This window comes from Eumetopias jubatus, unplaced genomic scaffold (genome assembly GCF_037043125.1).
Source record: "Eumetopias jubatus isolate StellerSeaLion01/CBP00866 unplaced genomic scaffold, mEumJub1_p1.0 scaffold_60, whole genome shotgun sequence".
NCBI lineage: Eukaryota > Metazoa > Chordata > Mammalia > Carnivora > Otariidae > Eumetopias > Eumetopias jubatus.
This window is the reverse complement of record NW_028274866.1, coordinates 709,912-728,403: the sequence shown is the minus strand read 5'-3', so window position 1 is coordinate 728,403 and position 18,492 is coordinate 709,912. Positions and strand designations below refer to the sequence as shown.

Here is an 18,492-nt window from a genome sequence, read left to right as displayed (position 1 = left end):
CTTTCATTCCCGCACTACCCCTCTCCAGTCCTCTGCCCCCCTCCAAGTTTTCCTAATATGATTTCATTTCTAGAGCCTTGATGATCTTGGTCTCTATTCTTTGGAGAGATTCTCTTTGGAGGCTGCCTCTCAAAAAAAAAATGCATTGCTGAAAACCGAATGCAATATTCCATGTTAAATATAACCAAAAAAGAGTCAAATGGGACATTTGCTTCCTATGATTGGGATCCATACCTCAGCTATAGCAGGTTAAATTTGCATCAATGGCTTTTAGTAATTCATTGTTTTTTTGATTAAGTTTATCTTGTCAATTAAAAAGTAACTTTTTAAAAAAATAGGTAGTTCACATGCATAGTACAAACTTTAAAAGGTACAAAAACATGTACAAAGTAAGTATTTTCTCTCCAACCTCTAAGCCCCAGTTCCCTCATGGTCTGTCCCTGGACATAACCAGGGTTATCAGGTTTTCATGTATCCTTACAGGTGAATTCTGAGCATACAGAAACATACACAGATATTTTCTATTAAAAAAACTAATATATGATAACTTATGACTTTGCTTAACAGTGTGTCTGGACTATTGTTCACATCAGTACACAGAGTTACCTCATTCTGTTGACTGCAGAATATAGCCCTGATGACTATTCTGTCCTCATGCGGATGTTTAGGTTGTTTGTAACCTTGTACATTACTCGCATTTCACAAACGCGTGCATGTATCTGTACAATCTAGTCCTAGAGCCGCAACTGCTGGAGCACAGGTTATGTGTACTTGCAGCTGTAGCTGTCTAACCAGTTTACTCTGGCAGAGTATGTGCAAGTGCCTGTTTCCCTCCACCTTCATAAACACTGTGGGTTATCCCAGTTTTTTGCTTTTGTGCTACTGGGCCAGGGTATATCAAAGCTCTTGATTGATGCCAGTCTGATTGGCAAAAAATTGTATCTTATTTCTTGCAATTTTAATTAGCATTTTTCTACTTATGAGTAAATGTGATCAGCTTTTAATTTTTAAGAATCATTTATTTTTCTCAAAATTATCTGGTTATTTCCTTTGCCCATCTTTCTGTTGTTTTGGAAATCTTCTTAATTTATAGGCACTCTGTGTTAAGGAAATTAGCCCTTTGTGGTAAGGATAATGATTTTGCTCAGCTTATTCATGATGTGTGTGTATTTCTCCAATCAACTTGTTTTTGCATTTTTATATAATCACATGTATCAATCTCTTACAGCATGTACCTTTTCCATCTCTTTTAAAAACTCTATTTTGAAATAATTATAGATTCATGGGAAGTTACAAAAATAGTATAGAAAGTCCCTGTACCCTTGACCCAGTTTCCCCCAAATGCTACATCTCAAATAATTGACAATACAATATGGAAACCAGAAAACTGACACTGATACAATGTGTGTCATTCTGTTGCCATTTTGTTGCATGTGCAAATATATGTAACCACCAGAGTAGTCAAGATTGCAAAATTATTCCATCACCATGAAGGTCTAATTTATGCTCCCCCTGTATAAATCACACCCACTCCCACCCCTGGCAACCTCTAATCTATTCTCCGTCTCCCGGAATATAATTGTATAAAAGATGTTTATTATTGTGATTATATATTATAACTTCAGGATGAAACTAGTCCATTCCCAAAATGGGGGGATGGCTGGAAACACTGTTGCATGTTACTGCACTTTGACATTACAATGACTATCTGTTAAGCATTTACTAAACATCTTGCATGGGTTACCTCATTTACTCTTCACTGCTGTTGGAAGCGGAATTTCCCCAGCCTGCAAGCTGAAGAAATGGGTTTAGAGAAGTTAAGTCAGTTTTGGCATTTAAAAAATTATTTAAAAAGTATTCTTTCTCAGGATTTGCTGTATAGAAAGGATTATTGTGTTTTAATGTAAGTAATTTGCAGGAAAACAAATCAGCATTTTATAAGATACCAGCAGAAGTCCCAATGAGCAGCAACAGAAGGGGACCGCTTCCTATCCTTAAGTTGAATTCTTATCTCAACCTAGAGCCTCAGATAGAGTTATGGGAAATTTTTGTTTCTAGAACAAAGGAGGAAAATATTCTTTGGTGGTATATTTCTAGACACATGGGGAGACCAAAGTGGGGGGTCTTTGTTCATTTGGTCTCTGAAACCATCCCAATTGCTATTGTTGACACTGGCAGGCTGCCAGAGAGAAATCAAACAAATTTTTTAAATCTTGTGTTTCTTTTTCAAAACCGAGTAGGATGGAGCTAGAGAGAGGCTAGAAGATTACTCAAGTTAATAATGTGAGTGAATTCCAAAGATTTAGATAAGCTTCTTTTCAGATAGCACAGTGTTAAGTATTTAAGTGCTCAAATATTAGCTAAATTGGATTAAGAGAATATAACTATATATGATAATGCAAGCCAGATGGATTCTATTTTTATATTTTAATTAATTAATTTTTAAAGTAATTTCTACACTCAGCCTGGGGCTTGAACTCACAACCCTGAGATCAAGAGTTGCATGCTCTACTGACTGAACCAGCCAGGTGCCCCAAATTGATTCTATTTTTAAAAAGAAATACCTTTGGCTTTAAATGGGAGGTCTGGGAAATTCTGGGGATTGACCTTATTTCATTCTTTTGTTGACATTAAATTATAATAGGTTTATTTTAAACCTCAGGATGCTTTCTGAGCCCTTATTAGCATCACAAATTTTGTTCCCACAAGTTGAAAACACCTTGACAGACACACAGGTTGGCTGAACTAACAGGTCGCCCCATGAGAGTTGTGGGCTGGTATCATTCCCATCCTCATATAACTGTTTGGCCCTCACATGTTGGTAAGTATTATAGGCTTGTAATATTTGTTGTTTTTATTTATTTGTTTTTTAAAGATTTTATTTATTTGAGAGAAAGAGAATGAGCAGTGGGGAGGGGCAGAGGGAGAGGGAGAAGCAGACTCCTGGCTGAGCAGGGAGCCTGAAGCGGGGCTCAATTCCAGAACTTTGAGATCATGACCTGAGCTGAGGGCAGACACTTAACTGCCTGAGCTACCCAGGCGCCCCATGTTTGTTGTTTTTAGAAATCAGTATCATCTTTCTCCATTACATGAACGATGGTTATTTTAAATCATACTTTATCCTTAAACAGGTGCCCTTCTTTTTATTTTGCTATGTTTTAAAAGTAATGATTTATGTCATACTGTTTTTAATAGAGAAAATTTTAGCACTCCATTTTGACGGTATTCAGGATACCATTACTAACTAAAGCCTGACAATTGGCTGATATAAAAAAAATTACATTGTAACTGAAAATTGCTGACTGCTGAATACCAGTGGCCAGTACACTCCCATTCGGAAGACTTAAAGGTGTGAGGGCTGAAATTTACAAAATTGAGGTTTAACACATATTCCATCCAGCTGTTGAGGCTCTCAACCTACTTCCTCACCCCACTAATCAGTATAATGTAACAAAATTGTTTTCTCTCTTTTTATCTTTACTGGTTTTCCTGAATCATGGTCATTTTGTTCTTGTTGTTGTTTGTACCTGACTCTTGAAAGAAGTAGAATAACTTTGCTTGGTGAACGTGAACTAACATTCTTGGAGGAAAAACTAACATTTCCTCTCGGGCAAAAGATCCAAGCTGCATATAACCATTTGCTAATGGTTTATGAATGTTTTCCCCTCTAATCCTCATGGTAACCTGTGAGTGAGAGATCCTCCCAGCAGTGTACTGAGGACTAAACCAAGGCTTGTATCGGTTAAGTGCTCTTTCCAATGTGGTGTTCTCTTTCTAGTCATAGGGGCTTGAGGTGATTGTAAGTTCTATATTCATCTACACCACGGTATGAATGCCAAAAAATCAATAGCAGTGCAGTCTCAGACTATAATAATAGATGAGTGGTCATCTGTATCTAGAGTAATGGGTGGGCAGGGATACTTCTCAGAATCACCTGGGAGAGCTTTTATAAAATGTACCTGTCTTAAACTCATCTTTCCCAGCCTGGACCTGCTATAAAAACCTCTGGGAGTAGGTCCTAGGTGGGTATATTATGAAAAGACTCCTCAAAGAATTCTGGTGCATAGTCCCAGTTAAGTACTGATATAGAGTAAGGGAGATAATAGACTTGCTCTATTTCTTGCTGACAGAAATTTACCTGACCTGCTGTTAACATAGAGTGACATGCCTAAGATAGCTTGTATTAACAAAAAATATATTTCAGTTGGAAAAGAAACAAGGTTAAAGCTGGAACTTGCAATAAAAATAAGGTGTTTTTAAACCTGTTTCAGACTTAAAGTTGATAAAATAGTACAAAGAATTTCTGATACTCTCCCCTCAGATTCGCCACATTTTCTTCCGTTTTATCTATGCACGCGCGCGCACGCGCGCGCGTGCATGCGTGTGTGTGTGTGTGTGTGTGTGTATGTTTTTTCTGAAGTATTTCAGAATAAGTCACAGCCAGTATTCACCTTAACTCCTGAATAGCGTTTGGTATGGATTTCCTAAACATGATGATATTCTCTTACATAATCACAGTGTATTTATGAAAACTGAGAAATTAACATTGAAATAATATTATTTAAGTTACTGACCTTATTCAAATTCTTTAGCTCGCTAATTTCCTAATAAGGGTTGTTTTTATAGCTATAATGTATTCCTGTAAAACCTTTATATCACTGAATAAACTCAGTGTTTGATTTTTATGTAACTTTTACTCAAAAATAATAGCTATTTTCTTTCCTGCCACCATCAACACAAAAATCAGATTTGCCTCAAATTTCTCCCATGGTTGTAGCATAGCTAGAGAGAAGTACCAAGCACTAATGAAAGGAAGGCTGGAGTGTATATATTCCTGAACGTTATTGTCACTATGGTTATGAGTAGAGTGGAGAATTTTCTGGCAAAAAAAGAAACTCTAAGAACTTAGGAAAAAAACTTTATCAGTCTCTGAAGTGGAACACCCAAAAAGTGTTCTGAATTCAGAGAATGATTGAATTTTCCTCTCAGGGGCAAAAGAGCCAAGCTGCTCAACAAGAACCTAGAGCTGTTAGGAAAACAAAGTCACTGCAGAATGTAACTGAACAAAAAACCAACTCTAAATAATGAAATAAGATTAAGGAGGCAAATGAAAATATTTTAACACAAAATAAATTTGGAGACTAGAGCATTGAGACCTTACCTTGAAAAAATAATAATACGTAACTGGGTAAGGAAAAGGAATAAATAGCAAAATGGAATAAAGGAAATAGAAAGTTCAGAGAGTTATTAAAGCACGGGAGTTGGGAATAGCAGCTTTGGATTCTGTCAGGGAACAGGTCTGCTAGAATCTCATTTCAGCCACTTACTGGTTGAGAAGATCTTTTAACTTTTCTGTACCATGATTCCCTCGCTGACAGAAAAGGGGAACGTGTTATCGGAACAGTATATGAAATCATGTATAAGGCATTTTGTCCCATGCTTAGCACAATAGCAAAGATAGATACCAAAGCATTTATCTGTATAACTTGACATGGAGAGAGCATGATTATCTAAAGTTGAAGGGCAGACAACACTGGAAGGATTAACAAAAATACTAAGATCTCAAAACTATAGATAAAACTAAAGAAAAAATCCTCTCCCAACTAAACGGGTGTTCACAATGACAAGATTGTTGTAGATTTTCAGAGCCTAAGGAATTTTGTAGATACAAAGATACATAGCTCATCTCCAAATGGCTGTTTAAGAATTGAGTGAAACAGATGCCCTCTGTTAGCAAGTCTTGGGAAAAAAATGAGCAATGATTTAAAGTATGTCCAGTAATTATGTTTAATAGGAACGACAAGTGAGAAGGAGTAAAAAATGATTATTCAACAAATTTATAAGATAACCTGGATGCAACAATGTAGTCACAGTTTCTGCTGGTTTGGACCTTATGATTTTGTGAGGAAGAAAAACAGTTAAAGTACTAAAGGGGGAATAAAGAGTAACAGCAATAAGGAAGAAATAAAGAACATTTGCACCAGTGAGTTGAAACAGCAAATGTAAAAATAAAAGCCTTAGGACTAAAAAATAAATACAAGAATAAAATGTCATTAAAGACAAGCTTTATAGAGAGGGAGACAACTGTAAGAAACTCTTAATCTTAGGAAACAAACTGAGGATTGCTGGAGGGGACGGGGGTAGGGAGATGGGGTGGCTGGGTGATGGACGTTGGGGAGGGTATGTGTTATGGTGAGTGCTGGGTGTTATGTAAGACTGATGAATCACAGACCTGTACCCCCGAAACAAATGATACATTATATATTAATAATTGAATTTAAATTAAAAAAAGAAAAGACAAGCTTTAAACTTAACGACTTTCAATTTAAAAAAAAGAATAAAAAGACAAGCTTTAAACCTAAAAAAAATAACAGGCTAGGTTAAGCTATATGGAGAAAATAAGTCACAGTTACATCATTAGGAAAAGGGTAAGTGAGAGAAGATAGGCCATTCTGTAATAAAAGGCACAGTAAATAATGAAACTCTAACAATGTTAAATTATGTTCCCCACCATAACAATAAAATATACAAAGGACAAAGTTTTACGTATAGGGAATAAAATGGAAACTGGTTTGGAGTAGAACTTGATAACCCACTTTCAGAATCTTATTCCTTCAAGAGTATAATGTGAGTCTTTTGGCTTTGGATTGGGTTTTGCAGTGAAGGAGCAGGGGTATAGAGAAAGTATGTGAACAAAGGCAAGGGTGATATGGGTCAAACACACCTGCTAACACTTTAAAACTTGATTATGAAAGAATTTCAGACTTACAGAAAAACCGCAAGAACTGTATAAAGAACCACATTCAGTAACTGTTAACCTTTTGCCACATTTGCTTTATCGTTTTCTCTATACACATACAATTTGAGAGTAAGTTGTAGACATGATGCTCCTTTATCCCTAAATACTAAATTGTCTGTTTCTCAAGAACAACGATATTTACTTCCATAACCACAGTGCAATTATCAAAATCTGGAAAATTGACATTGATATCATCCTTTCATGTAATCTACAGAGCTTATTCAAATTTTGCCAGTTCTCCCATTTCTGTCCTTTGTAGCAATTTTTCCTTTCCAGTCCAGAATTCATTCTCAGATCATGCATGGCGTGTAGTATCATGTCCTTTTAGTTTCGATGTAGACCGGTTCCTTAGCTTTTTTGTCATTCCCAAACCTCTGAACTCCTCACTTCCTCCTTCACGTTCAGTGGATAACACTGCTTCCTACTTTATTTTTTTAAAGATTTTATTTATTTATTTGACAGAGAGGAAGAGAGAGAGAGCACAACCGGGGGGGGGGGGGGCGGCAGGGAGCCGGTGGAGGAGCAAGGAGCCCGATGCAGGACTTGATCCTAGGACCGTGGGATCATGACCTGAACCAAAGGCAGACACTTAAGGGACTGAGCCACCCAGGTGCCCCTGCTTCCTACTTTAATAAAGGAAATGGGAGTCAGTAGAAAGGAATTTTCTCCATTTCTCTTTACTCACTTATCATTAGGCTCATCTTCTCCTTTTCCCTCCTCTTAGCTAATACCCATCCTTCCACTCTGGCTCTCAATATTTGCCTCCCATGACTTGAAGAACTTTACACTCTTCTTTGTGCTTCTCTCTCCAACATCTCTATCCGTTTCCACTGTAGTGGGTTTTCCCCATCATTTATTTGTTCCTTCAACAAATAAATTTGAGTGTCTACTATGTGTCCAGCCCTTCTCAAGGTGCTGGGGATAAAGCAGTGAATGAGAAAAAAAGACCTCTGCCTTCATGGAGCTTTACGTCATGTTTAAGAAAACAACAAAAATACTTGCCAATCCCACTTCTCCTTCAGGTCAAAGACATTTCTCACTTTTCATTCACACTCTTCGCCCTGCTCTAGTCTGCCTTCCAGTCCACTGAAAGTCATCAGTGACGTCCATGTTAAAAATCTAGTAAACATTAGGGATGCCCGGATGGCTCAATCAGTAAAGCGTCTGACTCTTGGTTTTGGCTCAGGTCATGATCTCAGGGTCCTGGGATCGAGCCCCATGTCAGCTCTATACTCAGTGCGGAGTCAGCTTGAGATTGTCTTTCTCTCTACCCCTCTGCCCCTCCCTCCCTCACATGCGTGCTCTCTCTCCAAAAAACAAACAAACAAAACAAAACAAAAACCAGAGAGAAAATCTAGTAAACATTTTATGTCTCCATCTTATGTAGCATTTGATACTATAATGATTCTATTCCTTGAAAACACTTCCCAATTAATGAGGAGTGCTCGGCTCTTAAGGATAGAAACTAAGCTGAGGCTGAGAGTTGAAATACCTTGTCTGAAACCAGAGATGGCTCATAACTGGAGTCAGTATTTGAACTGAGATTTGTATGAATCAGGGACCTAAGAATTCTATTGCATCTCAGTTTGACTGGTTAAGTGGGAATGCTATTTATGAACGTGGGAAATGGAGGACGAAGTGTAGGTTTGGTGGAGAAAGAGATAGTTGAAGTTATGTCATACCCACACCATTAACTTACTGAAATTTTATCTATACATAGTTTGCAAAAGAAAAAGGGAAGTGATTTACATAGTGTAGATTATTTAATAAATCTCATGAGACTTGGCATGGTTTTTAAGTTACTCTTATATACGCTTTATTGGTCCTGTTAAGTATATGTTCATAATTTTAAGATCTGCTCAGTTCTTTCTTATGGAGTGAGGTAATTCGTACTGCAACAAAAACAGTGATGTATTAGGTAATTGCCACCAAAGTTGGGTTAAATCAACCTCCCATGACAGATACAGGCTGCATCTTCAATTAAGCTTAAACAACCAATCACTGTATCAAATTACATTTTCCCAAACAAGCATTCTGTTCTAGAAGTTACAAGTCAATACTCCTTAGAATCATTATAAACAAATTTTATGAAAAAGTTTTTAGCCTACTTAGGAAGACGCGGGGGAGAAGTCCCAATGTTTAAGAACATATTGCCAAAGTAACTGGGCATAAGTCCCTGGATCGAACCACACCCTTCAGTGTTTTGTTGTAATACCTGATCTTTTATATCCTTCATAAACAATGGTTTGAAGACCTCAGATTTTTAAATTTAGCCTCTATTTAGTTTGGGGTAATCTTTTAACTAATCCTTTCAAATATTGTTCTTTGGTGCCTGTTTATGATTTCCTTTTCTTAAATTGCATAACCATCTTGTGAGATTTTGTTTCTAATCCCTGGAATGTTGGTTTTAATTCTGTTGCAGTCTCTGTAAGAATTTCCTCCATAATAGTTCTACATTTCCATTCTTTATTGTCAAGTCTCATGTATTTACTTCCCTAAAAGATGTCCACCAAAAGGCTTATTTGAGGAAGCTATTTGTCTTGTTCCAGGGCCTTCCTTTCTCTCTGAGTCCCGTGGAAGGAATTATCAAATTTTGGGGGGCCAACTGAAGAGTTATTAATCTAGCTTTTCTTATTTAATTGCAGACTTCTCATGGTACTCTTCCCTCATCTGGTAAAATGTTTATGCTTTGACAGTCATATTGTCCTTAGGATATATCTCTGTTCTGCCTGTAGAATCTGAACCCTGGGAGGACTGTATGCTGCTATGATCTTTATTTATTTATTTTTTTAGATTTTTATTTATTTGAGAGAGCGAGAATGAGAGAGAGAGAGAGTACATGAGAGGGGAGAGGGTCAGAGGGAGAAGCAGGCTCCTCGCCGAGCAGGGAGCCCGATGCGGGACTCGATCCTGGGACTCCAGGATCATGACCTGAGCCGAAGGCAGTCGCTTAACCAACTGAGCCACCCAGGCGCCTGCTGCTATGATCTTTAAATCTTCATGTTTGTGAGATTTTTATTTTTATTTTCAGATGTTCGCACGCAAGCCATGTACCAGATGATGGATCAAGGCTTTGTAGGACTTATTTTTTCCTGTTTCATAGAAGATAAAAACACAAAGGTATTTGTGTGTGTGTGTGTGTGTGTGTGTGCACGTGTGTGTGTAAACACACACACACAGAATAGAGAAAAATCTTTTTGCAATTTTAATAGGGTGGCCAGGGAAGGTTTCAATGAGAAGGGTCATTGAGTCAGGACCTGAAGAAAGTGAGGGAGCAAGTCTTGGATTTCTTGGGGGAAGAGCGTTCCAGGCAGACGAAATAGCCAGTGCAAAGACCCTGAGGTGAGTGTGGCATGTTCAGGGGACATCAAGGAAGTCAGTGTGGCTACAGCAGAATGAGGAAGACCATGACCATATGTCCCAGTTTGCCTCTGTCGGTCCCAGTTGTACCCCATTATTCCAGTCTCCTCTTTAGTTAGCACCTTTCCTTCTTGGAAGTGTCCTGGTCTGGACAATAACTCATTTGATCATTTTACAATGAGGTCTGAAAGATAACCAGGTGCCGGATCTCATGAGGCCTTTGATTTGACTGACTTGGGAAGCCACTAGAGGGTGACTTTATGTTTTAATGGGATCTCTCTGGCTACTGTGTTGATAGTAGACTAGTCAGGGGGTGGGGGTGGGTGCACGGGGAAGGAGGGAGTGTGGAATCCATGACATCTGTGAAACCAGTTAGGAAGGTACTGCAGTAATCTAGGCAAGAGTTGATGGAGATTTGACTATGAGGAGTGGAGGTAATGATTAGGGGCCAGGTTCTGTATATATTTTGCTGGCTAATAATAGTAACAAGTGCTGCCATTTATCATCTATTGTATGGTGCCTACTTATTAGGTGTGTTACATAAATATGCTCTAACCCTGACAACAGGTCTATGAGGATGATTATTTTTTAAAGATTTATTTATTTATTTTAGAGAGAAAGAGAGAATGTGGGGGAGGGGCAGAGGGAGAGGGAGAGAGAATCTCAAGCAGACTCTGTGCTAAGCTCAGAGCCTGATGTGGGACTCGATCTCACCACCCCAAGATAATGACCTGAGCTGAAATCAAGCGTTGGATGCTTAACTGACTGAGCCATCCAGGAGCCCTGAGGGTTATTATTATCTGCATTTTATGGATGAGCCCAGCTCAGAGAAGCTCAGAGAAGTTAAGAGAAGTTAAGCAGCCCAATCAATGGCTAGTCTTGCCATTCTCTATTTAGAGTGTTTCTGTTTGAATTTTATGTTTATGTCAAGAGGTTTGACTATGTGTCAATTCAAACAAAAAGAAAATTACTATTTAACATTGTAGGAATGAATTTTGGCTAAACTATCAAGTGTGCTCTGTCCTTTAGTACATTATTTATATTGTCAGCATTTATATTAATGATGAATATTATTCATAAAATCACTCTTTTCCAGAAACAGTAATCTTGAACTTTATACTTCATATGAAATGATTTTGGCTTTGTCATCATATTGTCATTATAAATAGTTGAATGTTTGTCAGCTTCCAACAAAGCAGTTCGAATGCTCTGGTTCTTAGTTTCTTGGTTCTCATGTTTATAAGAAATTCTTTGCTGTCACATGAACAGATGTTTCATTATGGCCATTTCATATTGACTGAGTTGAGTACATGATCCTTTATAGAAATTGATTTATGGCATATTCCATCTTTGGAATCCCTTTTAACCTTCCACTTCTAGAGGGTCTTCGGATACCACTCATGTAAGGATGTATTAGGTTTGAATCTTCTAAAGTGCTATACCTGTATCAATATTAATCCTTCTCTGTGTGATATTTCTTTCTTTCTTTCTTTCTTTCTTTCTTTCTTTCTTTTCTTTTCTTTTCTTTTCTTTTCTTTTCTTTTCTTCCTCTTTCTCTCTTTCTTTTTCCTTTTTTTTTTCTTTTAGACTGGCCGAGTACTCTACACTTGCTTTCAATCTATACAGGCCCAAAAGAGCTCAGAGTAAGTATGACAGAGACATATGTATGTATGTATGTATGTATTGGTGGGCTAATTTTCATTCCAGGGAATTGATTGTACATACCCAATTAAATAAATTATGCATCTAAATAATGGAATAATATGCAGCCATTAAAAATAGGAGGAGGTTCAGTAGTAATACAGAAATATCTGTAAGAAACATCATTAAATAAAAAACGCAAGGTACAAAAATAGTATGTGTATATATATATACATCAACACGCCAGCATGCTTGCTGGTAAATACATAAAATATCTGGAAGGAAACACGTCAGTCACTTCAGCAGAGCCAAAGTGATGTTTACTTTGATATCTTTAAATAATATACTTTTCATACTCTTCCTTGATTTACTAATTTTAGGTGTTATCTATTCTTATTATGTTATTTTGCCCTCAACAAATGAGGATTAAGCTCAAGTACCCTGCCCCATCTCTATTATATTATATTACTACTTTTTGTTCTTCTGTTGGTGACTTTTCTGTTCTTAAGGTTTGCCCCTTTATTTGTTCTGTCAGCAACAGACAATAGACAGTATCTTTTGGCTCCTTGCTGTTACTTGTATTTTTACTATAAACCTTTAAATTTTCACAGTTGCAAACGTGTGTTATGTGTTGTAACCATGATTGCATTTTCTGTGCTTTCTCTACTAGTTGACTCTAAGAGTAGAAAATAAAGTGTTTATGTTATTATTATTACGTAAATATAATTCCATGTACAACCAAGCAGTGTAAAGTAGTATATTAGGATTCCATTTCCTTTTTTGAATAGCTTTTTGCTTTTTCATGGGGTTTTTGAATGGCTTGTCTCTCCTTATTTTTCAGCCTTTATCACCTCCCTGAGTTCCAAATTCTTAGGAGTAATATAGAAATCTTTGGAGTCCCTGCTTTTGCTAGGCTCACTCCCTGAAGCCCTCCATCTTCCCACCTTAGTCAGGTCTTCGCTGACATCCTGGAACTTTCCTTCATTATTGTCCTTGGTTAGACCCACCGATTTCAGTGGATTTCATTTCAATCCACTGTCTGGATTTCATGTCGTCTTTCTTGGTTCACTCTTTCTAAGAAAGGTATGCATTTGAGTCTTTAACCAGTCTAATTCTTATTCTTTTATAGGGCTTTTTTTTTTTTCTCTGACAGCTTTTGGGAACTTCTCTATTCTTGATGTTGTGAAATTTTATATGATATAACCAGAGTGTGGATATTGTATGACTCAAAGTGCTGGATGCTGTCAGTCAGCACTTGTCCTTCAACTCTGGGAAGTTCTCTGCTATCATTTTCTTTTGTATCCTCAGATTAAACAATCCATATATACCCAGTTCCCGGGAAGAGAAAATCTTATTTATAATTCAATCCAATCCCATCATTTAAAGCTTCTTCAAGTGTAACTCAGTCTTTGGGGGATAATTTCTCATTCATTGAGTTACTTCCCTTTCCATTTTGACTTGAAGATGGCATTTGAAGCATTGGAAAGATTAAGTAAATGAACTTATGCTATAGGGAAAGGAGACTTCCTGGTTTCATGCTGGTTTTGGGAATCAGGGCATGAATCCTTCTATTCATGGTTAATGCCCACCTTCGTTTACCCAGTGTATTTCTCCTCATGGAGTTGAAGCCCCAGCATAAAGAGATACCTTAACAGCTTCCTCTCCTATGACTACCTCATTCTCCCCATACGTTAGTAGGACAGGTGTGTCATATCCTTTTCTCTATTCTTTGATAAATCTTCCCCGTTTTCCCTTTCTCTTTCTAGAACTCATATTAGATATTAAAGGTTGTAGATTGACAGTAGTGACTCTTTTAATTCATATTTTCTCTCTTTTTTGTTGTTCTGATTTCTCAAGCATATTTTAGATTTTATCTTCTAGCCCTTTCATTTAGCAATTTTTTGTATCTTCTAAGAGATTTTTCCTTGTTTTAATCGTTGTTCCTATTTCACAGTATCCTATTCTTGATTTGTTGATATGATAGTTAAATAGGAAATGTTAAATTTTCTTCTGTTTTTTCAGTTACCTGTTTGTGGTAATTTTTCTGTTTATTTTTTATTATATTTATATTCATGTTATATTTATAATATTTTATAACTTATTTTTTTAAGTATTTCTTTTTCATCCTCTTTTTAAGAACAAGCCAACAAAAACATGAGTGATAGCTCATTATTTGTGGCCTTAGCTTGTCAACAGGAGGCTTTATTTTAGGGTGAGTGAGTTGAGAGCCAGCCACTTTTCTCAGGGATCACTAAATGTTAGATTTCAGGTATCTTGCTCTGGGATACCAATCTTAACAATTGCTGCAATCCGAGACAGTTTATTCTATTAGTTAGGAGAACTTTTACTGCTGCTGTTGTTGCTAATAATGATGATGATGATAATGTTGGCTTAAGAATGGAAGGCTAGTTACTAAACATTCTGTGTGTACAGAGGCCCAGGTGTGGAAGAGCACAAAAGATTAACTAGAGTCCAAAATTTCTGGCAGGAAGACCAAAAAGGGTAGCCTCCAGGAAATTACACAAAGGGAGGAGTGTGTTAAAGCCACCTTCATAAAGTTGTTTATAAATTTCTTTTTTTTTTTTTAAAGATTTTATTTATTTATTTGACAGAGAAAGACACAACGAGAGAGGGAACACAAGCAGGGGGAGTGGGAGAGGGAGAAGCAGGCTTCCCACAGAGCAGGAAGCCTGATCCGTGGCTCAATCCCAGGACCCTGGGATCATGACCTGAGCCGAAGGCAGACACTTAATGACTGAGCCACTCGGGTGCCCTATTTATAAATTTCTGGGCCCACTCGTGAGCCATGTATGTATGGACCTGATCCTAATTAGCATAAATGATAACTGAATTAACTAGTAGACCACCACATAGGTTTCATACTAAACACTGGGTGGCATATATGCAGGAAAGATCTGAAGAGCACTAGAAATGCTCTGAAAATTGTACTGACATTGGAACCACAGCCCACTGTGGGAATTTCAACCTGAACTTAACTAAGCAGATGACCTGCTAAAACAAAAATAACAACACTCTCTGTAGAATATAAACAAGACTCAGTATATCATAAAAAAAATATTCAAAATACACAGGATATAATTCAGAATTGCTTAGCATGGGAAGAACCACAAAAGTTTCAACTTGCGTGGGAAACAGTAATCAACAGATGCCAACACTGAGGTGACAATGATGTAGGAATGACCTGATAAAGACTTTAAGCTAACCATTATAAAAATGTTTTTAAAAATCACAAATACATCTGTAGCAAATGTTTAAATAGAAAGTCTCAGCATACAAATGCAACGCCCTTTTAAAGAACCCAGTGCAAACTTTAGAACTAAAAATTACAGTCACTGAAATATAAGACTCACTGGATGGATTTGCCAGGAAGTTCTCCACAAAAGCAGTGAATAATCTGGCAAAAACTGTCAGAATCAACGTTATTAGAACTGTAGAAACTAATCAAAACTTTATAGCAACCAGGCAAATGCTTAGTCAAAAAAAATCACAAGCTCACATTTAAGGAAATCTCTGTTGAGTCACTACATGGCCACTAAGCTAACAGGACAGCAATCTCAGTGGCCACACATAACAAAGAATATAGATTATGAAAAACTAGTTCAAGAAAGTCACTAAACACACAAAATCAGATAAAACAATCAGCAACAACAAACCCTAGGGTTGGGTAGAATCTGATTTCCACTGTTACTGTGTTATAATATTCAAAACATTCAGTTTTAACAACAAAAAAAGGCATTCAAAGAAACAAATTTTGGGCCATAAATAGGAAAAAAGAATTAATAAAAACATTCCTGGAGAACGCCCAGACATTGGACTTACTAGACAAAGACTTTTAATCAACTAAAATATTCTCAAAAAGTTAAAAGGAAACCATGTACAAAGAACTAAAGGAAACCATGAAAATGACAGAGGATATCAGATAGAGAATATTGGTAAAGAGATAAATTATAAAAAGGAACCAAATAGGAATTCTGGAATGAGAGGTACAATAACTGAAGTGAAAAATTCACCATGGAGGTTCAACAGCAGATTTGAGAAGACAAAAGAAAGAATCAACTGATATTAGTGTCTGAGGAGCAGAAAGTAAAAAGAATGAAGAAAATTGAACAGAGCCTAAGAGACCCATGGGACACTTTGAAACATCAATATACTCAAAATAGGAGTCTCAGTACAAGAGGAGAGAGAGAAAGGAGCAGAAAGTATATATAAAGGAATAATGGTCAGAAAGTTCCCAAATTTGATGAAAGGCATGAAGCTACACATCGCAAGAATCTCAAAGAACTCCAAGCAGGATAAACTCAAGGAGATTGACATTGATACATATAATCAAAGTGTTGGAAGCAAAAGGCAAAGAGAGAATCTTGACAGCAGCAAGAGAGAAGTGATTCATTACACACAAGGGATTCTCAATAAGATTGAGAGGCAATTTATCATCAGAAACCAGGGAGGCTAGAAGTCAGTGGGATGAAATATTCTAAATGCTGATAGAAAAAAAAAAAGAACAGAACTACTAAGGAAGAATTCTGTATCTGGCAAAATGATCCTCTAAAAATGAAGGCGAAATTGACATTCTCAGGTAAACCAAAACTGAGAGTATTGTTACTAGTAGATCCACCAAACAGTAGCCAAGAATACATTTTTCTCAAGTGCACATGGGATGTTCTCCAGGATAAACCACATGTTAGTCCACAAAGCAAGTCTCAATAAATTTAAAAAGTTTGAAATCATGCAAAGCATCTTCTACAAATACAGAATGAGATCTGAAATCAGTTACAGAAGGAAATTTGGAAATTTCCCAGATATGTAGAAAGTAAATAACACAGTCTTAACCAATGGGACAAAGAAAAAATTACAAAAGAAATTAGAAAATACTTTGAGACTGAAAATAAAATCACAATATACCAAAATTTATGGGATACAGAAAAAGCAGTACTCAGAAATTTATAGCTGTATATTAAAGAAGAAATCAGCCAGGGGCACCTGGCTGTCTCAGTTGGTAGAGCGTGTGACTCTTGATCTCGGGGTTGTAAGTTCCAGCCCCAGGTTGGTTGTAGAGATACTTAAAAAATAAAACAGGGGCGCCTGGGTGGCTCAGTTGGTTAAGCATCTGCCTTCGGCTCAGGTCATGATCTCAGGGTCTTGGGATCAAGCCCCACGTCTGGCTCTCAGCTCAGCGGGGAGTTTGCTTCTCCCTCTCCCTCTGCCTCTCCCTCTGCTTGTGCTCTCTCTCTCTCTCTCTCTCTCTCTCTCTCAGATGAATAAATAAAATCTTTAAAAAAAACAAAATAAAAAAATAATAAAAAAGAAATATCTTAAGTCAATAACCTAACTTTACACTTTAAGGAACTGGAAAAAGTGTCAACAAAATACAAAGCAATCAGAAGGAAGGAAATCATAATTGTTAAAGTTGAAGACAAGATAGGGAATAGAAAAACAATGGATAAGGGGCACCTGGGTGGCTCAGTCAGTTAAGTGTCTTTGTTTGGCTCAGGTCATGGTCTCAGGGTCCTAGGATTGAGCCCCACATCAGGCTTCCTGCTCAGCCAGGAGTCAGCTTCTCCCTATCCCTCTGCCCCTACCCCTGCTTGTGCTCTCTCACTCTCTCTCAAATAAATCTTTTTTTTTTTTTTAAGAAAAACAATAGATAGAATCAAATATACTAAAAGGTAGTTCTTTGAAAAGGCCAACAAAACTGACATATCTTTAGTTAGAATGACAAAGAAAAATGAGAGAAGACACAAGTAACTAAAATCTGAAATAAAAGTAGGGACACTGCTACTGACCCTCCAGAAATAAAAGGATTATAAGGTAAAACTGAACAATTGCATGCCAACACATTAGATAACCTAAATGAAATGGAAAAATTCCTAGAAATACACAAATTGCCAAAACTGGTTCAAAAAGAAAGAAAACTACAACAGACCTACAAAAAATAGATTGAATCTGTAGTCAAAAACCTCCTGACAAAGAAAATTCTAAAACCAGATGACTACACTGGTTAATTCTGCCACACACTAAAAGAAGAATTAACACTAATCCTTCTCAAATTCTTCCAAAAAATAGAGGAGGAAATACTTCTAACTCATTCTTTGAGTCCAACATTACCCTGTTACCAAAGCCAGACAAAAATATCACAAAAAAGAAAATTACTTTTATCTGTGAATACAGATAAAAATTTTCCGTAAAGTCCTAGCAAACTGAATCCTACAGCATATTAAAAGGATTATATGTCATGACCAACTGGGATTTATCCCAGACATATAAGCAAGTTTTAAGATAAAATCAATTAATATAATATGAAGGAAAAACCCCACATGATTATCTTAATTGATGCACAAAAAGTATTTGACAAATTCCAACACAGTTTCATGATAAAAACACTCAGAAAACTAGGAATTTGGAGGACATTCCTCAACATTTGTGGACATTTAAGAGAACCCACAGATAACATTTTACTCAGTGGTGAAAGAGTGAAAACTTGCTAAGATAAGGAACAAGACAAGGATGCCCACTTTCACCACTGCTATTCAACATTGTACTAGTAGTTCTAGCCAAGACAATTAGGCAAGAAAAGAAATAAAGCGCATCCAAGTTGGAAGGTAAGAAGTAAAACTATCTGTATTTGAAGATGACACTATCCCATCTATATAGAAAATCCCAAAGAAGTCCCC

At 36.9% G+C, this 18,492-nt stretch overlaps 1 protein-coding gene across 1 annotated transcript in view; it reads left to right on the top strand.

Annotated features, from left to right (window-relative positions):
- Positions 1 to 18,492, top strand: part of BRCC3 (BRCA1/BRCA2-containing complex subunit 3) — a 58,661-nt gene that overhangs the window by 8,592 nt on the left and 31,577 nt on the right. Inside the window, exons 5-7 of the mRNA XM_028094911.2 lie at positions 2,734 to 2,821; positions 9,831 to 9,919; positions 11,747 to 11,802. Of these exons, the coding sequence (XP_027950712.1) occupies positions 2,734 to 2,821; positions 9,831 to 9,919; positions 11,747 to 11,802 (233 nt within the window). The remainder of the gene's footprint in view (positions 1 to 2,733; positions 2,822 to 9,830; positions 9,920 to 11,746; positions 11,803 to 18,492) is intronic.